Source organism: Pygocentrus nattereri, chromosome 18 (assembly GCF_015220715.1).
Source record: "Pygocentrus nattereri isolate fPygNat1 chromosome 18, fPygNat1.pri, whole genome shotgun sequence".
Classification (NCBI taxonomy): Eukaryota; Metazoa; Chordata; class Actinopteri; order Characiformes; family Serrasalmidae; genus Pygocentrus; species Pygocentrus nattereri.
Genome location: NC_051228.1, coordinates 33,720,353 through 33,748,158, shown reverse-complemented (window position 1 = coordinate 33,748,158; position 27,806 = coordinate 33,720,353). Strand labels below are relative to the sequence as shown.

General features: G+C 41.0%; 1 protein-coding gene across 1 annotated transcript; it reads right to left on the bottom strand.

Moving 5' to 3' along the window:
- Positions 1-2,190: 2,190 nt before the first annotated feature.
- LOC108412265 (myb/SANT-like DNA-binding domain-containing protein 2) lies at positions 2,191-8,060 on the bottom strand. Its single transcript, XM_017684218.2, has 4 exons — positions 7,599-8,060; positions 5,848-6,103; positions 5,314-5,377; positions 2,191-4,018 (listed from the first exon to the last, which is right to left on the bottom strand). The coding sequence occupies exons 1-4, from the start codon at positions 8,046-8,048 to the stop codon at positions 3,163-3,165; spliced, it is 1,626 nt and encodes a 541-aa protein (XP_017539707.1). The 5' UTR covers positions 8,049-8,060; the 3' UTR covers positions 2,191-3,162.
- Between the last annotated feature and the right edge of the window lie 19,746 nt (positions 8,061-27,806).

The following is a 27,806-nucleotide window of genomic DNA, read 5'->3' as shown; positions in this document are numbered from 1 at the left end:
CTATAGAGCAGCCAAAAGTGTTCTCCGGTTGTTATGACGTCAAGTTTGTAACAATAGAAGAACCCATTTGGGTGCTCTCTATGTGCCATATAGAACCCTTTTCAAAAAGGTTGTACAAAGAACCATCTACAACACATTCTTCCATCAAGCTGAGGAACCCCTCCCTTCCATGATGCAAAGAACCCTTTAATCATGCAAAGTGTTCTTGGAGTGTACAAAGTTTTTTACAGAACCATTTTCTTTACTAAAGAACCCTTGAAGAACCACCTCTTTTAACTAGTCACTACACACCTCTGCATATGTGTGAATTTGCAAGCTATGTTTAATGTGAATGGTACAGTACAGAGTGTTGAACATGCACCTCTGTCTATTTTATTACTCCAGAGACATTTAGGTGTTTGTACTCCCAGTTCTTCCCAGTCATAAACATTCACAATGTAATGTTGAAGCAGAGTCCAGAGCAGCGGCACCGATCACCTGCCTCTGTGCGTGTGTGTCTGAGCAAAGGAAAACACAACCGTTTTACAGTGCAAGTACAGATGAACCATCAATACAAAGGATGCCAGGCCATATCACAGCACCATATCATTCGAACATCGGAAGAAAACCTTGTATCTCCATTTTTGGCATTTTTCAGTTTTTGGCATCATTTGAAAGTATCTGTTACTCTTTACATTGTTTGTAAATTTTATGATGAATGGCCTAAAAGAAATGACCCAAAATGACATAGGAAAAATTCTGGTTCCATTGACTTACATTGAAAGTAAAGTATGTTTTTTCCTTCTCCTGTAAAGTTACTATTTTGGAGATGCAAGGTTTTCTTCCGACAACAGCGATATGCAGGGTGTCCCAAAGAAATTGGCATAATTTGAGACGTGAATATCTGAGTAACTACATGTCAGTGCAGGCAAACGAAATTAAATAGGCTTCATGTTCAACAACACACGAAAGATCAAAATTCAAACAAATCTGAGTGATGTAGATTTTATAACCGATTTCACAAAGCTTCACAAACGTTCAATATGCGCACCGCCTCTAACACGTCACACGTCAAGTCGGTAGTCCAACTCCTGCCAAACACTCTGTGCTCCCAGTTGGTGCATTTTTACTGAATTTTCTCAAATATGCGCGCTGCACTCTTGGTTGACTGTGTTCGAGCCTATTCTAACACACAAAATTGCTTCGTTTTCACACATTTTGTTAATATTTGAGATAATTTGAGGGAGAATTGGCAATGTTATTAGACTATGAAAGAATGTCAATGTTTTGGGACACCCTGTACATCTGTAGGAATTGCACAGTCAAAGCTAAGGTATATTTATTTTTGTAAAATGAGGCCTGATAAATGTCAAAACTTTCACTCGATCTAACTTTCAGCATTAAAAGTCTTATTAACCCGTTATTCAATACAGGACGCAATGCAATGTAATACAATCGTTTCCTGCGTTCTCGGAGAGCTGTGAACTTTTTCTTGGGCAGTGCAGTTACCTCACGCCTCATGTGGTACAGTTAGTAGGGAAAGTAGACTCTTAGTTTTAATAATTCATTCTCTTCGCACGTGTTTGAAGCAAGATCTGCGCTGCCTCCATTTTCTGTCTGCAAGGCTTTCGGTCACTTTTACATCAGGGGTGTATAACATATACGTATAACATCACACTGACCAGAATCATACATGAAAGTGCACAGGCTCTACAGGCCTTTTGGGCTCAATTAATACACTTCTGTGATCCATGAAGCTGCACTCTGACAGGTTGACAGGCACATTTAACACACTACACCGATCCATAGGCAGCCATACGTACAGTTACTTAATTATTCACTACTGCACTATGTAACATTACACACAATTTGTTCACAGGGACTGGCGCAACACATCTGGCTTTCTGGGTTTCTACTGCCATCTCTTGGTAGGATGTTGAAGAAAACAATATTTGCAAAGTGAGCAGTTTCCCAAAAATCCCTTTTGTAACTTTGCCAATCTCAAATAGCAAGAAAGTGTTAAGAAAATAGTAGCAAAGAAAATAAAGAGAATAAAATACAGACATCGCACAGACGGCTTGTTGCCTAGTCTAAGAAGCAGGGCGTAATGATTTGCACTAAAATGCAAACTCTTGGCCAAATCTAAAATTGAGGAAATCCGAAGCCTGGAACAAAACCTGAAACCAAAAACCATTTAGATTATACACAGAATAAATTACAGTGATTTATTTTTTTCTTTGAACATGCTGTTTGAACTCATCAGCAATGACTGGTGCAAGAAAACAAAGGAAACAGCATCTTTTATCTTTTCAACTATTTCTCAGCATCATCACCACTGAAATGATCAATGAGCTATATTTTGACATTATGGTTAACTGAATTTAATCTTATTGTATCTTTAAGAAAAATCTGTGGTGCATCCCTATCAATTTTTGTTTTAACGTTGAATAATAATAAAGAATAAAAAATATCGGTGAAACACTTTCTCTGTTCACATCGCTATTAAATGGCAGATGAGTGAATAGTGCCCCATTTATTTTTTTTTCCTCCCAAACATGTAAACAATACTGTGATCTGGAAACAATTATACATAAAGACACCGTGTGAGTTCACAAATAAAAACAAATATAAACAAATATTGATACTCTGAAAGCATCTTTTCAATGCTGGAATGCTTGACAACATCAATATTCTTAAATATATATATAGACTTCTGTAGCGATAAACTTTATATTCAGTTCATTTCTTCCCAGTTTTTGATGGGAAATTAAAAGTGCCCTTGTCCCAACATACACTTGTATCATTTGACTTCTGATGCATTGGTAGACAAAAATAAAGGCAGTTTTAAAATGGAAAGGGCATCCTCGAGATGCCACTCTCTCCCTTATTTCAACCTGAAAAGGCCCAAGGCTCCCTGATAAAGCGATACTGCAAGGGAGAAAAATCCGCCTTCCTGAACATTTTCAACCCAGGCAACCAGACTGAAAACACAACTGGACTGACCAGACTGAAACAAGCTAGATTTTCCTCAGTCAGAGTTCTACAGTGTCTTAACCAGTTTTTTCTTCTGACTGCAAAGTCTAGATTACGAGGTGACTAGTGTCTAGATTTCTTTAACATGGTTGTGCAACACAGACTTTAGTCAAGTACATGTTTTAGGCCAAGTCAACAGAAATTATGCAGTTACAAGCTGTCCTTCTTATTGAACTTTAAGGGATACCCGACTGCGATTTCTAAACATTCCACCAGGGATCCAGCAGAGAGAAAGTCCAGCTCCACCTCAATGAATTTAATGTAAATGGGTAAACCGGAAGAAGAGGAGGCCTCATCCTTGGGCCGGCCAGAGCTGTTCTCCTGTAGAAACTTGGTAACGGCGGATGGCTCACCGCGACCGCAGTACTTGCCTGAACTTTGAAAGTGTTGGACCAAACTCTGCTGCAGTGTGCGGTCCTCCGCTATGCCGAGGTAGCAATAAGTCACTTTGGCTGACTTACTATTTCGCCTTTTCTCGCCCGTCTCTGGTTCTCCAGAGGAGGAACCGTTATCCTCTGCACCAGAGATACCAGTTCCTGTCCTTTCCTCATACCCAATAGCATAGAGGCCGTATGTTTTCGGTATGCCGCCTGGCAAGAGGTACTGTGAGCCATTGATGCAGCCTGAACTGCTGGTTTGTGCAATACGAATCCAGTCCACCTCCATATGGAGCTCCAGGCAGCGTGCTTCGCTGATTGTGATGTCTAGAAACTTATAATACACATTCTTCCAGTTCATCTTCTGCACCTTGGTCATGATGACCCTTCCTTCTGTCTTTTCGGGGTTGAAGTATTCCCGTAGGCGCTTCCCCAGAGGCACCTGAGAGCTGATCTCTGCGTAGTGGTAGCGGATCTCCTCGCGCCATCGAGTGTTGTAGCCCACACCAAAGATGGCCAGCTTGTTGGAGAGGTGAAGCCGCGAGAAATCCGTCCAGGTCTGGAAGTGCTCCCATTTGACCTCTACAGACTCAAGAATGCGCATCACGTTCCGCATCACTTCTTGACGCCTGCAGCAAATCACACAACAGTAAAACCACACAAGCCAAAATGTCATCCATCATAACACTCATCAAAATAGGACTAATAAATGAATAAACAATATGTAAATAAATATAGAATGCAATGATAAGCAAATCATGGGAATCCTGTTTTTAATTAAAAATAGTACAAAGACAACATATCAAACACTAAAAATTAGAAATTGTATTGTTTAAGAAGTAAATGCCCATTTTAAATTTAATGCAGCAACATGTTCCAGAAAAAAACTGGGACAAGGACATCAACTCTAAGTGTATGAGAACTGGAGGAGACTAACTGCTGTAATTTTGTAATATTTTCCTGTTCTTGCTTGAAATAGAATTTCAGCTGGTCAACATTTCATGATCTCCTTTACTGTATTCTTAATTTTCTAATGCACCAAATGTTGTCAGTGATGACAGGTCTGGACTGCAGGCAGGCCAGTTTAGCACCTGGTCTCTTTTACTACAGACCCATGTTGTTATAATGTGTAGAATGTGGTTTGACATTGATATGTTGCCAAAACCTGTATATGTATCGTTCAGCATTAATGGTGCCTTCATAGATGTGCAAGTTACCAGTGCCATGTGCACTAATGCACTCCCATATCCTTACGGATGCTGACTTTGGAACTGTGCTCTGATAACAAGCTGGGTGGTCTTTAGCCTGGAGGACACGGCGACTTTGACTCATCAGACCACAGGAAACTTTTCTCCTTTGCCTCAGTCCATCCTAAATGAGCTTGGGCCCAGAGAAGGCGCCAGCGTTTCTGGATCCAGTTTATATATGGTTTCTTTACTTCGGAAAGACTTCTGAAAAGCCTCTCTGTGATGCTCTTTTGACACCCAACTGGGTGTTACTGACCTGTTGCCAATTAACAACCAGGTTTACTATTATTATTATTATTATTATTATTATTTGTTGGCATTACACAATTTTATCAATCATTTATTGCCCGATCCCAACTTTTTTTAATGTGGTGCTGCCATTAAATTCAAATTCAACTCTGTCTTTGTACTATTTTGAATAAAATACAGTTAATTATTTGCACTGTTTTTCTGTTGCCTTTTCATTTACATTTTGCACAATGTCTTAACTTTCTTGGAAACCAGATTATATACAAAAGTATTCAACATGGTGCAAATACAATGTGCCAAAACAATAGTACAATTAAGTTTGAATAAAACAATGATGAAGTCTCCCAAAGGTATTCTTTTTTTTCCACTAGTGAGGAAAGAGATCCTCTTTATTTTGACATCACAATGTAGTGCACATCAGCACTTACTGGGCCTGCTCAGAAGTCTCTGGCCTTAACTGTAGAACTCTGTTCTTTGGAAGCTGAATCTCCTCTGTGAAGAATAAAAAGGTGAACTTTAAATCAACACTAAAAATATACATCCGTAGTTAAAAAATACTTCAAAATGTTGACTGGCTGTTATGGTATAATAAAATTAAAAGGGATATAGATTATTTATTAGTACCTTAAATGTGGCAATAAGCCTTGAAGTAAAAAAAGGATTAGAAGTAGAATAATCAGATAATCAGTGCCTTGTCTAATTGGAAATCATTCTATTAAAGACTCCAATCTCTTGTTGCAATATCGCATCAGCCACCCACAGAACTAGGCGTAGTGTAATATGTGGAGCAGGCATGTATTATTTTGTGTGCCCACTGGCAGTAATTGTGTTATATGTATCTTCACAGGCACTCCTGCCCTCTAGAGGCACAGCTCAGTTTTAGCTGATCTGGTAAACTCTGGTTTCAACAGTAGGGTCAGCAGTGTTTCTTTTCAAGCACTACAACAGCTGTGCCTGCTCACCGGCCTCTATTTCTCCCTCCTGGAAAACAGCAGACAGGTCCTGGTTACACCAGTCCTCCTGTGGGTAGTCCTCCATCGTGCTGCCATCTGACTCCATCTCCTGATACAGACCGCTGCTGTTAATCAGGACCGGCTGGCAGCTCTGGGAGTCCCAGCCTCCCTGCCCAAACACCTTCTCCAGCTGCTCAATGGAGTAGCTGCTCTTTCGCTTCCCAATGCCATGCTCCTTCACACGGCTGTAGCAACGCCGCAGGGTCTGCAGACAACAATGACAACTGTCAGATTTGGGTAGCACTGTATTAGGATGCCATGAAGTAATATAGTAATATAAATTGCTACACAAGCACATATGCACACATATAACACGGTATTATGTCAGCTGTGGCAATGAGCAAATGATCAGCTCACCTAGAGGCACTGACTTATGTTACTGATGGAGGCAAGTTTTTATTTTAAACACATACAGTGTTACAACCAGCTGCCTGAGACAGTTAGGCCCTGTTCACGTCTGGCATTAACATCCATTTCAAGTGATCTGATTGCGAGTGGACAGCAAGATGTATAAGCGTCTACAATTGCCATTTCCACGGGTCTCGAACACGTCTCCAGTAGCCACTTCGAATTGTGTGACTGGAGGAAGGACCCCAGATATATTTATACCATCAGTCTCTTGTGCATTTGTTGTCCTTGTTTACATACATGTAAGGGCTGTTACAAACATTTAGACCACATAGATGGCACAACTTATTAAAAAAAGGTTTTGGGTGGACCCTGGACAGGTCGGCAGTCCATCACAGGGCAGACAGACAGACACAATCACACACACACACACACACACACACACACACACACACACACACACTCATAGGGGCAATGTAGCATGGCCTGACTGCATGTCTTTGTACTGTGGGAGGAAACCCAAGCAGAACATGCAAACTCCACACAGAGAGGACTCTGGTCGCCCGGCTGGGGACTCGAACCCAGGCCCCCCTTGCTGTGAGGCGACAGCGCTACCCACCACTGTGCCGCCCCAGACATAGGTAGTGTAGCCTAATCGTATCCTCAAGGACAAGTATAACTACTTCAGTGAAATAACATGAAATAAATATCTACCATGAAAACAATATATGCCAAGTATGTGTCCAAAAAAAAAACTTAAATACAAAGAAAATGTTATTTACATTAGTCACACTGTAATTACACAGAAGACGGTTTCCCTGTCCTACTCTTGTAAGCTCTAAAGCAAAAGCAAAGCTGACATGCTGTGGCCAAATAAGGAGAACGGAATTAAACCTGGAAAAGGAATTAGGAACTAAAACTGAACGACTGTAAAAGAGCTGAGTGAGAAGTGGGTTTCTGTCCCCAGAACTACATCCGAGTTTATAGAGGTCTTATTATTTGAGAAGTACAAAACCTTCAAAATTTCGCCCAAGTACATCGAACTGAATAAACAGAAATAGTTACTATAAAACAGCCAGGTAATGTAAGGTAACTCGGCTCAGAGGAGGTCTAACCGCACGCTAGTAACACGCTACACCGTTCACTGCCGCTGCGTTTCGCTCCTTTCAGCTTAATGAAAAGCGAAAGGCAAATCTGCCTCCCGCTCAGTCAGCAGCAAAACACGAGGCAAAGCTGGCTAAGATGATGACTGGACTCCGGCGTCCCGGTGATCCAGCTGCATAACTCAGCCGAGCACCGGAGTGAAAGCATCGGCGCTCCTCCGTGGCGAGGAAGACGCTTCACCGCTTTACCTTCATCCTCTCCCGGCACTGAGACGGGGTCCTCTCGTAGCCCAGCTCCGCCAGAGCTCTCGACACCCGCTCATACATGGCTGGTCCAGGCGCCTTCCCGGAGAACACGGTGCCCGCCACCTCCAGCTGCTGCATCCTCGCTTCGGCCAGCCTCTCGTTGCCCCACACGGCGATGAGCGCGTTGGTCTCGGACGGCGTCCACGACATGCCGCGGCACACAGTGAAGCTGTTGCTGTTGGAGGCGGCCGAGGCCGCGCCGCTCCGGCCCGACGCCCCCGGGGCCGACACGCCCACGTTCAGAGGGGAGAAGCGGCTGGGCGTGGAGGAGTTCGAGTGGTACGGGTTACCGTCACTCAGGTCCTCCGAATCCGGCGACGGAGCCTCCGTTTTGGGGGCCTTCAGCGGCGCCGAGGGCTCAGGAGAGCGCTCCGCGTTACTGGGGGCCGCCATCTTGCTGTCGCTCTGTTGCTAAGGGGAGGGAGGGGGAGGGGGGAAAGGGTGACGTAGGCGCGCGCGACCGTCCTGGTGACGCGTCACTTCGATTCAATTCACAAGAAAAACTTTCAGTGATTCAAAGGGTCGATTCAGATCCCACGGACCCGCAGCCCAGCTCGGTTCTCATTTAGATCTAGGCCCGAAGGAGGCTTCTGACTTATCTAAGCAGTCTGACTGACATAAGATGAGATGCCTTTATTGTCATTGCACAGTGAAATGGAGCAGCAATCCAACACACAAAATCATTAAACATAAGGCTAATATATATATATATATATATATATATATATATATATATATATATTTTTTTTTTTTTTTTTTTTTTACGGCATTCGGCTGACGCTCTTATCCAGAGCGACTTACAATTTGATCATTTTACACAGGTAGGCGAAGGCGGTGTTAGGAGTCTTGCCCAAGGACTCTTATTATACACTCTACAGCGTAGAAGGCAGAGGTGTTACCCACTACACTAACCAACCAAAAATATATTTGCAGATTTAAAATAATAAAAAGGAAAAAGCACTATAAAACTATATATACTAAACAGACAATAGACAAGTGGGGTAGTGTTGTTATTCCACATTCCTTGGATAGCTTATAGAGTTATATAATATTGCGCATCTTAAGAATTATTGCACAGAAAGAATGTATACACACTCGAGAACAAATAGCACAGTGAATTGTAAATAGAGCAGAGGTGGAGTGGAACACTGGAACAGTGTGCAGTGTCCTATGAAGTCAGTGCCAGTAAGCGCAGTGACATAAGCAGTGGTGGATGAAGTGCACAAACCATGTACTTGAGTTAAAGTAGAGATCCCCAAGTTAAAATATCACTCCAGTAAAAGTAGAAGTCCTTACTCTAGACCTCAACGTGAGTAAAAGTACAAGAATATTTGCCTTCAAATGTACTTAAGTATCTAAAGTAAAAGTACTAAAAGAGTAATTCTGGCTCTGATGTCCTGTTATCATTTTTATAACCAGACTGGCTTCATGAACTCATTTCAGGTGAAAGTCCTCCAGCGTTTCTCTTGGTAAACCAGTCTTTTAATAGAACGTCATTAATTAGTGACGCTGACGTCTATTAAAATGATCATAAGCACAAAACACTGAAGGTAAACGGTTTCCATCAGGGAGAACCGAGTGGCTCTGAAATCACTTTTTACACACAAGCAAAGTTTCAGTTTCAGATTTATTTACAACTTAGTTCCAAGTTTCAGTTGAATAAAAACTGGCTTTAAACTCAGGATCACAGATGAGCTCCTTTACTATGTTGATCTGTAGGCCTCTGTTCATAAACATAAACCAGCCCAAACTAATTTACTATAAAATGAAATGGTGTTTGTAGAAATTCAGAAAAAAGCTGCATCAGTCTCGACTGCATATGTGGACATATTTCTATATTGTGCTCTATTTACACAAAGTTAGGTTAGTTCATCATTTATGTTGAACAGACTCTCCCAAAGTTTTACGCTGTTGCGCTGACGTTGAACCGTGTGCTGCACTGGGTCGGTATGACCAACAGGTCAAAACCAGCTCTGAACAAAGTGACCGCTGGGCCCTGATTGGTGCTCTGGCTTTGCGCTTCTTTTGTTTTGACATGTTACGTTTTTATACACACAGAAACCAAAAGGAACGACAGATTTCTCAAAATGTAGGAGGAAAAAGTCGGATATTAGACTCTGAAATGTAGTGGAGTGAAAGTAAAAAGTCGCCCAGAATGAAGAAACTTCAGTACAGATACACGGAAAAATACTTAAGTACAAAGTAACGAATTACAGTTACTCAGCTACTGTCCACCACTGGACTTAAGCACAACAAAAGAAGTGAATCTACCACCTACAGACAGAAAGCGCGAGCAGTTTTAAGAGGTTTTTTTTTTAATTGTTATCTTGAGTTACTTTATAATTTTATGAGATGAAAATAATCAAAGAAAGATGGTCTCACAGTTATTTGGGTTTGTGTATCGGTTCGAACAGTCGAGAAGAACCGATTCCGACGAACGATTCTTTCGCGAGTCAAACATCACTTCCGCAGAAATTGGTGTCAGAGGCTCACGGCGGCTTTGGGAAGCTGGAGAAAGCTGAGCAGTGAAGCTTTGGTGTGGCATTTACTCGGTCTTCCTAAAGTGTTCCAACATGAAAACGAAGCCGTGAGACGACTGACTAGATCTGCCGGCTGTACGGCCACGCGTAGCCTACTTCTCATTTTCATTGCTTTGATATTAACCGAGTGAAGATTCTGACTTCATTTCGCCCTTTGTCCTCTAGGCGGCGCTGCAAATCTCTTTTGCAAGCAGCAGGTGAGGTGGGCATTAAACTCAGCATTAAACTGGCAGGATCAGAATCAGAATCAATACTTTATTGATCCCAGAGTGAAATTGCAGTTGTTACAGTTGCAACCATTTAAGTAAAAGAATAAACACTTTAATAATTTAAGACAAAAAAGAGAAATTTGCAATAGATGGATAGAACTTTATTGATCCCGGGGGGAAATTGCAGTGTTTCAGTAGCAAGACATATCTTCTTCTTCTTTCGGCTGCTCCCTTTGGGGGTCGCCACAGCGGATCATCTGCCTCCATCTTGCCCTATCCACTGCCTCCTCTACTTTTACACCAACCATCTCCATGTCCACCTTCACTACATCCATAAACCTTCTCTGAGGTCTACCTCTTCTCCTTCTACCCGGCAGCTCCATCTCCAACATTCTTTGACCAATATATAAACGATTCCTCCTCAACACATGTCCAAACCATCTCAACCTGGCCTCTCTGGCTTTATCTCTAAACTACTCCACCTTCACCGTCCCTCTGATCTGCTCATTTCTAATCTTGTCCATCCTTGTCACTCCCAACGAAAATCTCAGCATCTTCATCTCCGCCACCTCCAGCTCAGCCTCCTGTCTTTTAGAGGCTGCTGGAGCCTATCCCAGCAGTCATCGGGTGGAAGGCAGGATACACCCTGGACAGGTCGCCAGTCCATCGCAGGGCAAGAGAAATACAATAAAGTATAAAAGTATATATATTTACATATTTACATGGCATATGAGGCCGATTAGCTGTATTGTGATATGAGGTAGTCTAACAGCACATGTTATAGACATGACAACTTTGAGTTGCATCAGTATTGTGGTGTAAAGAGCACAGTGAAAAGTGTCATTACAGTAATAGTTGTAGTATATCGCACAGTGAGAGGAGATACAGTGATGAGGTTCAGCACAGTTCAGACAGCAGGAGATCAGTACCGTCTCTGCAATAAGTAGCTCCGTGTCCAGTAGCTCCAATATGTACAAGTTTAAATTCTTACAAATACAGTAAGTGGCAGTGGCTGTGATAATAAATATGAAACATGCTGTATAAAACAGTTGAAATGATTGCACCTCTGAGTTATTGTATATTGAGGGAGGAGTTATAGAGTTTAATGGCTACAGGTAAGAATGACTTCCTGTGGCACTCTGTGGTGCATTTCGGTAGAACATCCTACAACTAGCAGTAAATGTTGTTTACAGATATGTGTAGACGTTTCATTTACTTTTTATGAAAGAGCTCTTTGGAATGAACAGTTTCATATTTTAACATCTTTCCATTCATTGCTTTTCATACAAATAAAATACCCGATAACGTTACTGTCAACTTTTACAACTTAAAGGGGGATTCCACCGACTTTACAACATTTTCTGCATAATTTAGTCATTAAGATCTAAACAAAATCATTCACAGTGTTTTGGTATGAAATGCTTCTTCATATTTTTTACATGTGATGTTGATGATGGTGAAACATTGGTAAAGCTACTACGTGTACCACTACACCATGAATAAATGAAACAAAAAAAAGCTCAAGGTTAAAAGCTTATCCTAAAACAATGTCTCAGGCATCAGGCAACATATTCATAACCATTTCTCATAATAACTTTTTTTATTGTAGCTTTAAGAGGTATCAAATGCTTTGGACGTCTGGTTCCTATCCACACTACTGTGAACAATTCGGACTAAGATTCTCTAGAACTGATCATTTCACATCAAACCAACATGAATTACTTTGTATACATCCTAAAAATAATTAACTATAAAGAATTTGGAAAAAAGCGGCAGGGTTCCTCTTTAAGGTTATACATTTTAGTCTCTAATAGCTCTTATATCTTTCTGAAGAATCACTATAATATCACTTTTTACTCCGAGACTTGTGAATGAATATTTTGCTAATGTGTTTTTATGTGCTTTGTATAAATGTGCTTCTGTGTTGCTCATCAGTATTTCAGTTAGATAATAGTTGGCCACATTCGAGCTGCTGTGTGGGTAGAGTGATGGGTAACAGATCTTTCCCTGCATGCACTTCCCTTATGTGGCAATTAAGGAGTGTAATAGTGCTTTTGAGTTCATTTTTTTGAGGTGAAGGACTGTCATTTGTCATCCTAGAGGGAGTACAGCTCAATTCAGCGGCGGCTTCACCAGCTGTCCACCAGTTAGCTCTTATAAGGCCAGAGGTCACGACCTGGCCCAATATATCCGTGTGCGTGCATGTGTGTAGTGTGCACTGACAACTTCCATGTGTTTTGTGTCTGCTAAAGGTTAGATATAAGAAATCAAGAGACAAGGTAACCTTTAAGGACTGAAGATCTTTCCTTGGTGGGCAGCTGTGATGAGAAGAGCTGGTTTTGAGGGCCTCGCAGATACTGCAACATATCAGTGTCTATGAAAGACCAAAATGAAATGAATCTACTATTTCTTTTTATCTTTTATTAGAACCATTTGACACTGTGAAATTAGACCTCTGCATTTAACCCATCCGTGCAGTGAAACACCCACATACATGCACGCTAGTGAACACACACACTAGGGGGCAGTGAGCACACTTGCCTTGAACAATTGGGGGTTAGGTGCCTTGCTCAAGGGCACTTCAGTCATGGGCTGTCAGCCGAGGGGATGAAACCGGCAACCTTTGTGGGCTGGAGGTTAGGGAACTGTCCCTGTGACTGACCGAAGGTCGCTGATTCGATCCCCAGTGCTGACAATCCATGACTGAGGTGTCCTTGAGCAAGACACCCAACCCCCATATTTGTAACCCAACCTTCCGCTCACTGCCCCTACTATGTGTGTATGTGGTTTTTCACTTCACGGATGGGTTAAATGTGGAGGTGGGATTAAAAAAGTACATAACCTTCTGATCACAGGGCTGATTCCCTAATCTCCAGCCTATGACTGCCCCATTATAGCTAATAGAAGAGAATGAAAATGTACTTGGTGTCGTTTAAGTGCTAAATAGTGCAGTTGTACAGTGCAGGGGAATAACTAGTAGTGGTATGAATCTTTTGGCAGTTCAATTTTAATTCAAGGTGCCAAGATTTGTTATAAATGTAGTCTTGATATGTCTCGATTCTTGATGTCTATGGCCTACATTACTTTTCCACCTGTATTTGGCAAAGGTTTACAGGTATGACTGTGTGTGTGTCGGAGTGGGTGATGGTAGGAATGCATGTTTTGTTTTATTTTACTTTATTCACTACATGTGAATGGCTGTCTGATACTGTGCACTGTGAGCTCCTGCAACCAAAACCAAATTCTTGGCATACCTGGCCAATAAAGCTTGATTCTGATTCTGATTATAGGCATATGCAGTAGGTTTTAATGTAGAAACCTTGCCACTTGCTAATATTTCTGTGAGCAACTAACCTTGTTATTAAAGTTTTTTTTTTGGTATCTTTACCGACTTACTAAGTTTTTACTAAAGAGTGTACACTTTATTGAGGTTTCCACTGTTATGTTAGCACAAACCGAACATTGCTGTACCTTGACTTACCCTGGCATTTGGACATTTAAAGTTTGTAAGAGACATTCAGGTACCATATTTTTCATGCTTATGTGCAGGTTTAGAGTTAGTCCTTCAGTAAATCCTTACACTGAACATCTGAACATCCCTGAACATCTGAAGCTGCCTCCATTGGGCAGGAGATGAAAGGTTAAAGGAGATAAAAGAATGAATACAAAAAAATCATTTTGCCCTCTCTATGTGTTTTTAAGTGTTTTAAGTATGTGTATATGTATTTATGTGCCAAATTGCAAAAGACAGATTTTCATTTCATGCTAATTTAATGGACAATAAAGTTTTCATATTATATCTTAATTTTCATTACTGGACCGGCTTGTTAGCCTTGCTGAAGTGGTACTTAAACAATGCTGCATTCTTATGAAAAGTATGTTTACTATGGTTTTAGGCCTTTTATGACATATACACAAAATTCGTGACCAGTGTGTTACTGCAAACATGAGTGCATTTATCCCAAGATTGGCTGTGCCAAAGTATGAAATTTTATAATTTCCCTGCCTATTCATGTTTTTTTTTACAGTAGCAGAAATGCAGAGCCTACCAATCTTCATAATCTTTCAGAGAGAATCATGATGTGTACAAGAAATGATGATTTCTTCCACTCCTAATAACAGGATCATGTTACAAGCAAAATAAACAGATCCTCCCTCCCCCCGAAAACAATCTTTCCTAAAAAATTGACAACGTAATTTCCTCATTTATTTTCTATTATAAGTTGATACTGTAATGTACACTAATGGTTTAAGTATATTATTATGTTATTGTAACTAACCACATATCAAAATTATGTAACATTGTTTAAATAGTGATACAAGGGGCCCAACGAAGACATTAGGTGGACTAGTGACCACAGCGCACCTTGCAAGCCCCCAACACTCCTAGTAGTTACACCACTGGTACAGCTCGTGGAAAATTCACAGAAACTGAACCAGCTATGAAAGACCAAGAATTTTAGGCGACACTTTATTTTGAGTGGTCCTATTTAGGTGAAACAAACACTCAACAGACTCTCACTAACATGTAATATGAGGGTTAGGATTAGGGTCAGGGTGAGATTAGGCTCAAGGTTAGGCTTTGTGTAATGAAAGTAACACAATAGCAAAACATCTACTTAATGTAAGTAATGTATCAACAGACCATCTGCCTGATATTTACTTCAGTGTATTCAGATGCTTCACCACTTCACCGCTGAAGATCGTTGGCACCTCCCTCCCCTCTCTTCAAGAGGGATACAGCTCCCATCTCACCCGGAAAGCCCACTGCATGGCAGGTGATCACACTCAACCACTGCACAGCTTCTTCAGCCTGCTGCCATCAGGGAGAAGGCTGCGGAGTCTCTGGGTCAGGACCAGCAGACTAGGGAGCAGCTTCATCCACCAGGCTGTCAGGATGCTCAACTCTCTCCCTACTTTGCCCCCCCCTCCCCTCCTTCTGCCCCACCACACACAAAGTTTGGATCCTGAACTCTGACATTCTCAGGGACTGTTACACACCCATTACTTTATTATCGTGGTTGGTTAGTGTAGTGGATAACACCTCTGCCTTCTACACTGTAGACTGGGGTTCAATCCCCACCTGGGTAAGCACCCTACACTATACCAATAAGAGTCCTTGGGCAAGACTCCTAACACTGCCTTCGGCTCCCTGTGTAAAATGATCAAATTGTAAGTCGCTCTGGATAAGAGCGTCAGCCAAATGCTGTAAATGTAAATGTAAATTATGCACTCATCACTTTAACTGCTCCATAAGCTCAGTCTAACTGCACTACTGTTTATACAGTGGGTTGCAAAAGTATTCAGCCCCCTTGAACTTTTCAACCTTTTGCCACATTTCAGGCTTCAAACATAAAGATATGAAATTGACATTTTTTGTGAAGAGTCAACAACAAGTGGGACACAATCGTGAAGTGGAACGAAATTTGTTGGATATTTTAAACTTTTTTTAGAAATAAAAAACTGAAAAGTGGGGCGTGCAATATTATTCAGCCCCCTTGCTTTAATACTTTGTAGCGCCACCTTTTGCTGTGATTACAGCTGCAAGTGGCTTGGGGTACGTCTCTGTCAGTCTTGCACATCGAGAGACTGAAATTTTTGCCCATTCTTCCTTGCAAAACAGCTCGAGCTCAGTGAAGTTGGATGGAGAGCGTTTGTGAACAGCAGTTTTCAGCTCTTTCCACAGATTCTCGATTGGATTCAGGTCTGGACTTTGACTTGGCCATTCTAACACCTGGATACGTTTATTTGTGAACCATTCCATTGTAGATGTTGCTTTATGTTTTGGATCATTGTCTTGTTGGAAGATAAATCTCCGTCCCAGTCTCAGGTCTTTTGCAGACTCCAACAGGTTTTCTTCCAGAACGGTCCTGTATTTGGCTCCATCCATCTTCCCATCAATATTAACCATCTTCCCTGTCCCTGCTGAAGAAAAGCAGGCCCAAACCATGATGCTGCCACCACCATGTTTGACAGTGGGGATGGTGTGTTCAGGGTGATGAGCTGTATTGCTTTTACGCCAAACATAAGTTCGATTTTGGTTTCATCTGACCAGAGCACCTTCTTCCACATGTTTGGTGTGTCTCCCAGGTGGCTTGTGGCAAACATTAAATGAGACTTTTTATGGATATCTTTGAGAAATGGCTTTTTCTTGCCACTCTTCCATAAAGCCCAGATTTGTGCAGTGTACCACTGATCGTTGTCCTATGGACAAAGTCTCCCACCTCAGCTGTAGATCTCTGCAGTTCATCCAGAGTGATCATGGGCCTCTTGGCTGCATCTATGATCAGTCTTCTCCTTGTTTGAGCTGAAAGTTTAGAGGGACGGCCGGGTCTTGGTAGATTTGCAGTGGTCTGATGCTCCTTCCATTTCAATATGATCGCTTGCACAGTGCTCCTTGAGATGTTTAAAGCTTGGGAAATCTTTTTCTATCCAAATCCGGCTTTAAACCTCTCCACAACAGTATCTCGGACCTGCCTGGTGTGTTCCTTGGTCTTCATGATGCTCTCTGCGCTTTAAACAGAACTCTGAGACTATCACAGAGCAGGTGCATTTATACGGAGACTTGATTACACACAGGTGGATTCTATTTATCATCATCAGTCATTTAGGTCAACATTGGATCATTCAGAGATCCTCACTGAACTTCTGGAGTGAGTTTGCTGCACTGAAAGTAAAGGGGCCGAATAATATTGCACGACCCACTTTTCAGTTTTTTATTTCTAAAAAAAGTTTAAAATATCCAATAAATTTCGTTCCACTTCACAATTGTGTCCCACTTGTTGTTGATTCTTCACAAAAAATTACAATTTCATATCTTTATGTTTGAAGCCTGAAATGTGGCAAAAGGTTGAAAAGTTCAAGGGGGCTGAATACTTTTGCAACCCACTGTATTTGCACTATTTATCCCCACAGGCCTTAATCTGCATGTGCCTTATGTCACTTTAGTTTTCATTTCAGGACCTCTTATATTTATATTATTTTTTATTATTATATTTTTCTACAATTAGTGTTTATTTAAATTCACACTATTCCTGTTTATTGTCTATTTAATGTTATTGTTACACCATGGGGTCTGAGAGTGAAGCAGTTTCAGTTCATTGTATGTCCTGTACATATTGTAGTAATAAGAGTTTATTAATCATCTACAAAGGATCACTCCAAATAAAGTGTTACCCAATTTTATTCCATTGGCTTGTACATTGTATTAGAATGGCAGTAATGGAATGCACTGTTTGACAATAAATCTCAGTAATATAAATCTTACAAACATTGTGCTATATTACTGGATGTAATGTTTGCGAATGTAAATCTCAAAAAGACATCTAATGTCATGTGTATATTATACCTATCATGTATGCACTACCACACCTACAGATTAATGAGGCGAGGCTGATGCCCGTTCATGCTCGAGGCCGAGGCAGCATGATCCGGCTCGTTCCTGAAGTGTTTCTCATCTCCCAGCTTTAACTGCTGCTATTTTTCAGTCAGATCACATAAATTGCCTAGATCACACTATTCTCCTCATATCAAGTCACTGCCCTTTTATGCTTATGTGGGGCTTTTTAATGGCACAGTGTGAGGAGAAGTTATAATGAACTTTTGAAACATTAAGGGGTGCTTGGACATGATGATTAGCTTATCACTTCCAGTTTGTTATTTTGGGTCTGGTGAGCTGTTTAAGTTAATTGGTGTCTGAACGAGTCTAGATTCCTTTGCATTTCAGTGCAAGTTGACTTGTTTAATATACACCATTATATCAGTTTGTTCTAAAGACAAATGCACACATACCTCTACAGTCTCTGTAGTTTATGTGTTTAAAGGGGAAACATTTCAGAAGGAAGAGAGGATTAACTCTGCATGTGCTCTCAGCTGCCGGGAGGCAATTTTCCCCCAGTTTGGTCATGGGTGTTTGGACTGTCCAGATTGACTGACCCCATATGAGCTTACAGATGTGCTGCCTCTGGCAGTGCTGGCACCTCTGCCACAACACTTAATGCTGGAAGTCTCAGACAGTTGCTGAATAATATGGAGGAGTGTTTCCGTAGCTTAAAATAAAGTCATTAAAGCTGCACTATGTAAGATTTGTTTGTTAAATGAGAAAAAATTGGCATTACTCTGTGAAGAGCACAGAGTTCTTGCACTGCTGTGAGTCTTCCAGGAAAGCCTGAAACATTCAAAAGTCAGAGGTGTTGGGTTAGATTTGGCAGGAGTTTTTAGACCATGTCAGACGTCTCACATACACAGACTCAAAAAGAAGGTCCAGCTCAACATAAGCTGGTTACCTGAGCAGTGTCGATGGGGGCATTGCTTGCAGCGCTGAAAGTCAGCGAGAAGTAGAGGAGAGAGATATCGCTGAATATGGAGACATCAGAATGATAAACCCAGTCATCCTCTGCAGCATCACCTGTGGTCAAAGCAGAGATACATAGAACTATAGAAAGCCGGTGTTCTAAAACTTTATCCTACACATCGAGTGGTCAAACCAAGCATGTGCAAATCATTAGTTCAGCATAGTAACACACTGTTTTAACGTCTTATTGTGTTTTAAATGTTAATTCAGTACAGACAGGCTTAATATTACTACTTACACCCTGATACTGTGATTAGTATGTCTTAATTATTCTTTTGATGCTGGTAACATTCTCTGATAAGGATGTTTACCAGCTTCTTGTCCAAATGTTCCTGTTCCACCTTAAATGGTGCAGCTGTTACACTCTGGAGCCTGAGGTGTGATGGTAACGGCTGTACCATTTGGGCCTGAGCTTACTTAAGATGCACTGAGGTGAACTGGAAAAGTGTCCTGTGGCCTGACTAATTAAATTTTTGGAAATCATGGACGTCATGTCCTCTGGGCTAAAGAGGTGAGGGACCTTTTTGCCTGTTACCAGTGCACAGTTCAAAAGCCCCCATACCTGTGATGGTATGGGGATACATTAATGCACATAGCATGAGTGACTTGCATATCTGTGAAGGCACCATTAACGCTAAACAATATGTACAGGTTTTGGAGCAACAAGTGCTGCCATCCAGATGACGTCTTTTTCAGAGAAGGCCTTGATTATTTCAGCACGACAATGTCAAACCACAGCAGCTCACCATATCACCATTCTCATCCTTTTCTTGGCTGGAAAGTCTTTAATAATGTCCCATTTCATACATTTCACTCTCAGTGCATATCAATTGCAGAGGAAGACAACACTCAGCCTAATGCCATCGCTGCATCTTGGCTATAGAAGCAAACTAATGAACTAGCCGATGTAGACAGCAACATAAAAAAAAAAACTTTTTATGCATCAAAATTTACAGAAAATGCCATATTTACGTTTTTTTCTCTGTAGAGGATGTGCCAACTTATTTTTGCTTAGAAAATCAACAAAACATGTAATTTGACCTGGGTATTCCAGCCTTTTAACTCATATTTGCATATCTCATAATAATCTCATGCTGTCTCATTATTATGACTTCATATCTCTTTATGACTTTAATATCTGATAATGATAAAAACATTTATATAATCAAGAGATCTCATAATTCTGACTTACTTTCTGCAAAAAAATCTAACAATTATTGCTTAATATTTTAAAATAACAAGCTACCACCTTAAAACTGATCTACTATTTCAAGGTTATGAAAGAGCATCTTACTTATGAGATAGTATTTCATTATTCAGAAGAATATAATGATAGTATCTAGAAATATTAAGATTCTAGATAGTGGAAACAGGCTTCAAGAGGGCACACATTCTAGATTTATTGAAAATAGTGCTTCCAAATCATGGCTCTTTGACTACTCCTATCCCACATGTTAGCATTTCCCTTGCTCTAACACACACTCTTCAACTCAGAAAGGTTTTGTTGATGAGTTAGACATGTTACAGCTGTGGAATCACCAAAATATGCAGGCAGGGGTACACTCTCAAACCAGGATATGGAAGCACTAAAACAAAAAAAACCCCCAAAACAAATCAGAACCTGAGTTGAAACAACGTGCAGTGAATTGGGGCTCAGAAAGGAGTGCTATGTGTGAGAAGTTCACAGAAAGCTCTCTGTGTGAAAGAGAATGCATTGCTATACTATGTCTCAATGTTGCAGAGCCTTCATGGTTTTGAGTGAGTCGTCGTTGTTGCATGTTTTTTTTTTTTCACACCCACCTTCAAATCCTGTTTCATCTCATCGCCCTCGACTGGCTCCAGATCAGATCATTATCACGGCGATGTGAATCATCATTAGGCTCACTCAGCAGCGTGGCTGATTGCAGATCAGATCATAATTACAGCAGTGTGAATCATCATTAGACTCACTCAGCGCCGTAGCTGATTGCAGCACCTGCAGCTTCGCATTCACCGCTGAAGCACTTTAGCAATTTGGTGACTTAAGTGATGGAACTGCTTTCACTTTTTGCAGCATTTATCAAAAGCAGCTAGATATGACATCAAAACCTTGAAGAAAATATTGGCTGATCTTTTTTCATACATATGTTTTAATATGTAAAACATAAATGGTGAATATTTAAATTATGCACTAGAACGTCTCAATTATGCACTAGCATTTTATTCTGATATGATTTGAAAAGATTATACTGACGTGTTTTGCATCTGGTACTTTTACTCTTTTTTACTTTATTGTGCATGCTACCAATTAGTTCAAACAGCAGTCTCACAGGAAAACAATTATTTTAAAAAATATCATATATTCAGACTTTAGACACACTATATTGCCAAAAGTATTCACTCACCCATCCAAATTATTGAATGCAGGTGTTCCAATGGCCAACCTCCATGGCCACAGGTGTATAAAACCAAGCCCCTGGGCCTGCAGACTGCTTCTATAGACATTAGTGAAAGAATGGGTCGCTCTCAGGAGCTCAGTGAATTCCAGCGTGGTACCGTGATCGGACACCACCTGTGCAACAAGTCCACTCGTGAAATTTACTCACTACTAAATATTCCACAGTCAACTGTCAGTATTATTATAAAAAAGTGGAAGCGATTGGGAATGACAGCAACTCATCCATGAAGTGGTCGGCCATGTAAAACGACAGAGGGTCAGCGGATGCTGAGGGGCACAGTGCCAACTTTCTGCAGAGTCAATCGTTACAGACCTCCAAGCTTCATGTGGCCTTCAGATTAGCTCAAGAACAATGTAGAGAGCTTCATGGAATGGCTTTCCAAGGCCAAACAGCTGCATTCAAGCCTTACATCACCAAGCGCAATGCAAAGCTTTGAATGCAGTGGTGTAAAGCGCCACCATTGGACTCTAGAGCAGTGGAGACATTTTCTCTGAAGTGACGAATCACGGTTCTCCGTCTGGCAATCTGATGGACAAGTCTGGGTTTGGCGGTTTCCAGGAGAACGGTACTTGTCTGATTGCATTGTGTAAAGTTGGGTGGAGGGGGCATTATGGTATGGGGATGTTTTTCAGGAGTTTTTTCAGTGAAAGGATGCTTCAGCTTAATGCTTAATGCTTCAGCACCAAGATATTTTGGACAATTTCATGCTCCCAACTTTGTGGGAACAGTTTGGGGACGTCCCCTTCCTGTTCCAACATGCCTGCGCACCAGTGCACAAAACAAGGTCCGTAAAGACACGGATGAGCGAGTTTCATGTGGAAGAACTTGACTTGCCTGCATAGAGTCCCGACCTCAACCTGATAGAGCATCTTTGGGATGAATTAGATCAGAGACTGTGAGCCAGGCCTTCTCGTCCAACATCAGTGTCTGAACTCACAAATGTGCTTTTGGAAGAGTGGTCAAAAATTCCCATAAACACACTCCTAAACCTTGTGGAAATCCTTCCCAGAAGAATTTAAGCTATTATAGCAGCAAAAGGTGGGCTTACATCATATTAAACCCTATGGATTAAGGATGGGATCTCACTCAATTTCATATGCGTGTGAAGGCAGACGAGCAAATACTTTTGCCAATATAGTTACCAGTGTTATGTTATGATCTATATAAACTCCAGGCACTAATTGAAATAGTAATAAGCATACTACATGCAAAGACATCATAACTCATAAATGTAAACTAAAAATACTAGCTTTTATTTTTGGGCGTTTTTTTTTTTCAAAGATCTTTTTGTCTTTCAAAGTGAAGTCAAAAGAGTTAGATTCATCCTTTAGTTTAATTTTAAATAATGAAAAACTACACACACACACACACACACACACACACACACACACACACACACACACACACACACACACACACACATATATCTATATCTATCTATCTATATATATATATATACTACACACAAAAAGTTAGGGATATTTGGCTTTCAGGTGACATTTCAGTATGAACCTAAAATGCACTCTAACTTTTACAGGTGCGCTTAATGTGACCTTCTCTAAACTTTTGAATACACATGCCCAGCTGTTCAATGTTTCAGTATTTTTTGCACAACTTGCTGTTCTCTAATAAAGAGCTTAACGGCAAGGTGGTGGTGGTGGTGGTGGTACAGTGTGGGCAGGTGTGTCTAGTCAATACAGAACTTCCCTACACTTTGTGAATGGGACAGTGATGAGCCCATACTACTGAATAACATCATCCAGTCATTGTGCCTCTGCATGAACAACACAGGCCTAATTTCATCTGCATGGGCGTCAATGCTTCAACTCATTGAGGTCGCATCTTTAGTGAACAGCTGCTGGAGACTGGGGTACCTCAAATGGAGTGGCCTGCACTTTCTCCAGACCTGAATCCCATAGAAAACCTATGGGATCAGCTGAGTCGCTGTGTAGAGGCTCGCAGTTCTGTAGTTCTGTACTCCAGAACCTCAAAGACCTGAGAGCCGCCCTTCAAGAAGAGTGGGGTGTCATGCCTCAGCAGACAATGAGTCGACTTGTGAGCAGCATGAGACGTCGTTGTCAAGCGGTAATTGATGCTCAAGGGCACATGACAAGTTATTGAGACATTGAGATTTTTTGTTGGGGTAAGTTATACCCACCACTGTTGTTGGCTTTTATTTCAATAAATTGCTTGAGAAGAGGAAATCACCATTGCATGCTTCTACTTAAATGCCCTACTTTCATGATGTAATATCACTGTAGCATGAACATTTTACGTTTTCCATAAATTTCACCCAAAAGCCAAGCCAAATATCCCTAACTTTTTGTGAGTAGTGTATATATATATATATATATATATATATATATATATATATACACTACTCACAATATATATATATATATATATATATATATATATATATATATATATATATATATATATATATATATATATATATAAAGAATGCTGTGCCACATTTTCATGTCACTCCTGAAACATATTTTAGTTTTAGTCTCTGGATGGAGCCTAATTTTGTCCACACCCCTGAATTTAGAGCAGAAATTGAGACAGCATCCCTGTCCTTCCTGGCCACATGGTGAGCAGTTACATCCTATTGTCCCAATTGTAACCTTTGTATGCTTTGTATTGTAGCCTTAACACACAGATTTTATGCAATCAAGTAAACCTTTTTATGTTTCAGTGAAAAATATTATTATTTTAGAGATCCATATGTCTGTGAGCTATGTCTTACATAACCATAAAAATGCAAACTGTGTTGCAGACTTTTGCTTAAAGCAGCAATTCAGAAGAAATGCTTACTTATTATTCATCCTATTATGTGGTAAAGCATTTCCAGCATGTGCCAAATGAATATCGCAGCAGACAAATTAAAATGACGCTACACGCCAGACAGATTCGTATGGGCCGCATCCTTTATCTCATTAAGTGCTGTCCTGTCCTACTGAATTCTCCCGCATGTCTTCAAACAATAGCCACTCTTCCTCATCAGAGAGCCAGAGGAAAGGCCCCTCATAGACATCCAGCGTCCCAGTGTGGATTTACCTTAGCGCCTTTCACAGCTGAGACCTGGTCTTCTGGGACCACCATGCCGCCGGTTAACCCCTCCAGCGGCGAGGCCCAGGTGTCTATCTGCCGTCACACATCAGGGTAATTCGACAAAGCCCCTGAACCACACGCGTCCCCTCATCAGTGGCACATTTACATTAGCGGCCGGTCTCATTAAGGTGAGGCGTAGGCAGTCGCTGCTAATGAATGAGTCCATAACGAAGGTAAAGCGCCTGATGTCCCAGGACAGCCAGGTAGCAAGGTCAGGGCCAAAGCCATGTCACGCCTCTGTGAGGATGAATAGGAAGGGCGCAGGGTGGGGGGGGGTTTGCGGCTGTGGGGGAATGCAAGTTCAAGGCCCCTTGAGGACTGGGTTAGTATTGGCAACTGGGAGTGCATGTGTTAAGGAAAATGCTTTATCCTTAGAGTCTTGCAGGGAGCTATTCCTGATATACAGTCAAGTGCAAATGTTTGGCAATTCTGATCAAATGTCACGTTTGCAAAATAAGTGAATGTATCCTTTACAGAGAACACACTTCTGTACATTTAACAGTTCATGTTTATTTGCTGAATTTAACGTTGGGGAAAAGCACATAAAATGGGGTCTGAGCAAAATGATCTCACATGTTATATGTTATGTTTTTTTTATCCCAATATGTAAAACTCAGCAAGTAAATACACTTAAATTTGCCATATGTAAGTTTGTTCCCTGTAGAGGAACTTATTTTCACTTAGAAAATAAACAAAATTTTTTTATATTTTTATTGGGTATGTTCAAACCTTTGCACATGACTGTGTGTCGTGGTACTAAAAAACTTTATATTAACTAATTAGGACAAAAAAAAAAAAATCATGAAAGTTAAAGTAATTAGATTTTGGACCAGTACTAATGGTTTACACCACACATATAAGCATGTGAATAATAACAATTATGGAAATTTTGATATGGGATTGATTGATACATAACATCCTGTACTGTAGGTTGTATGGTACCTTTTAAAATGCTAAAAAGTAAAACATGACAATGAACAGTAAAGTGTACAGTAAATACCTGAAAATCCCCAAGCTCGTTTTTTCAGTCCTTTTGCTCCAAGGGAATTCACCCTAAAACTAGCTCTTGATATGTTGTGTTCTCTTCTATAGCGTAGTATTGCATCCCGCAGCTTCTTGGCCTCTTACACAGAATTTTTGTGATCTCACTTCTCAGTGTTCTCTGACTACAATACCCAGCATGCACTACACTTATACACCATACCACTGGGTTGTAGAAAGCCTCATAGCTAACATTCAAAATGATGTATCGGTTAATAAATAGCGATATTCAGCTTTCTTGCAGTACCGTTATCTACCTTACTTCCTTCTGCATTAGCCAGACTGCGTGTAAAACATTTCAAACAGTCCACCCTCAAGTATCCACCCTAACGTTCATGCAGTTTTTCAAAAGTTTCTCTCACCTTCAAGATACATCATCAGAAGAGGGGTTTCTCACTATAGAGAGTACACTGGCATCACTGTAGGAGGAGAGTGGGAATCTTTACAAGAGATGTAGTGATGGTTACATTTTCCTTTTTACTTGCTTTTGAATTCTTTTTTGACTCCATGTAGCTGGCAGAAGAAAAGCTCCAAACCTCGGGAGAAAAGAAAAAAGAAAATGCATCATACACTGAACTTCTTTTTACCTCCAGAGCTATAAAATGTTTAATGTAAGGCAATGGACCTTTGCTAAAGGTGAAGATCTTGTGATAATATCAGCCGTGTATGTTTACAGGACAGTGATGGTATTGCATTCTCTTAAATCATAGACTGTGTAATTGTGGTCATTTGCATTGTAATTAAGTGCCTTGTGATGAACCTAATTGAAGTACTCAGGGGTTGAAATGAACCTCAGGCTAGTGTCAGTGTTACGTATGAGGCAGTTAATGAACAAAAGGAATTACTAGAAGGCCTGTTTAGCTTGTAGTAAACACTTTACGAGAAAGCAGGAAGACGATCCCCTCATCTCTTTTTAGAGATCTGAAATGCTCACAGCCCTTATTATCCTGTTATCTCTTCAGTGTAGAGTGCCTCTTAATTTGTGGCTGGAATAAGATTAGGCAAAAACATTGGCTAGAATATCATTTAATTACCATTGATTTTTCCATAATTAGATCGCTGAGATATTGGTTGAGACTTGCTGCGTGAGTTGTTTTTGCAGAGAATATAAAACGTGCATCTCTCATTAGTCCTTTTAGGGTCTTAAGCAGGGAAGTTTTCATTGCATGTAGAGACAGAACAGATTTTAAGTGGTTAAATATTCTATTTCCCTTGTATATACTCTATGATTTATTAATTTTTTACCTTTTTTCCCCCCAAAATGAAGTGTTACTTTGCTATGTTGCCGAGGAAAAGAAATGGAAAGGGGCCACCAAGTAGCCCACAATGCTGAGAAGTGCTTGTTTTCAAGAAGTTAGAAAGTCAATTGCTCCAGCACTTAAAGCTGTATACTCTCTGGTTCTTTGAATGCAGATCCTCCATCAGTGTGCGTAATGGTAACTGGAAGGTGCTAGAGTGGGTGTGGGAGTGAATGAAGGCTCCTTAATAATGCTTCGTTGGTGCATGGCGTGTGTGAATAATGCAGCCTGGCGCAGATTGATGTGCTGGGTGAGTGATATATGAATGATGAGCTGGCCGGGTCGTAGTGTGGGTGGGGGGAGGGGGATGAGGATGGTCGAGCCAGGCCCCGGCCCGCGGTGGTGGCCCAGCTGTGGGCCAGCTGCATTCTGCGTCTCAGAGGAGCAGGATCAGCCCCTGACCCCAGCACTGACCACAGCTCAATACGCCATTACCCCTGGCAGCTGCTATCACTGACCGCTACTCTCACGTTCAGATCCATTTCTCCATTTCTGCTCATTATCATGAGTCAGAAAACTGTTCTGTGGTCTCACTGTTTAATAAAGAAGAGTTACCTTTAACCTTTAATGGAGTCTAAAGGGTCTGCTTTATTGTCTTAGGGGTTTGCAAATCACTAAAAGTGGTTAAGAGGAGATCCGGCAATGGTTGGAAATTTTCGAACAATGCATTCAGACTTGAAGATGAAGCAACTAAAGTATAATGGCTAATATGAGATTCTGCCATCAATTCTAACCAGCATGTATTCCATTTAGGAAGCATTTTGTCCTCTAAAACGTCCTCCAATTGGGACGCCATCCCTCCTTTGACTCTAACGTGTGATTGAAGTGTATGAAACACATCGCAGCATGCCATTTCAGAGGGCGGCTCTCTAAATCTCTGCATGGTGATTCATTCAGTCGACACCTTTCAACTGCCTCGTAATGAGTGGGATCGGTGTGTGGAAATTGGCCCACTTGCTGTCTCCTCACTTTGTATGCTGCTGATTGATAACCACAATAAAGGCTGGAGCTGCTCCATGGTGGGTTTGCGTCTGCGTGGTCTTATCTGTGCCTGCTGAGGGTCCTCAATTAATCACCGTTCCTCAGGGGCAGAGAGGATTCCTATTGTGACTGATTCTAGATACATGTCTAGTGCAGCTAATTGTGAGATAAAAG

Excerpts from the sequence above, each read along its gene's own strand:
- LOC108412265 (XM_017684218.2), bottom strand. The coding sequence starts at position 8,048 with ATGGCGGCCCCCAGTAACGCGGAGCGCTCTCCTGAGCCCTCGGCGCCG. Across the intron at positions 5,378-5,847 it reads GGAGGGAGAAATAGAGGCCG|AGGAGATTCAGCTTCCAAAG; the intron begins GTGAGCAGGCAC and ends TATTCTTCACAG. Across the intron at positions 4,019-5,313 it reads GAGACTTCTGAGCAGGCCCA|GCGTCAAGAAGTGATGCGGA; the intron begins GTAAGTGCTGAT and ends GATTTGCTGCAG.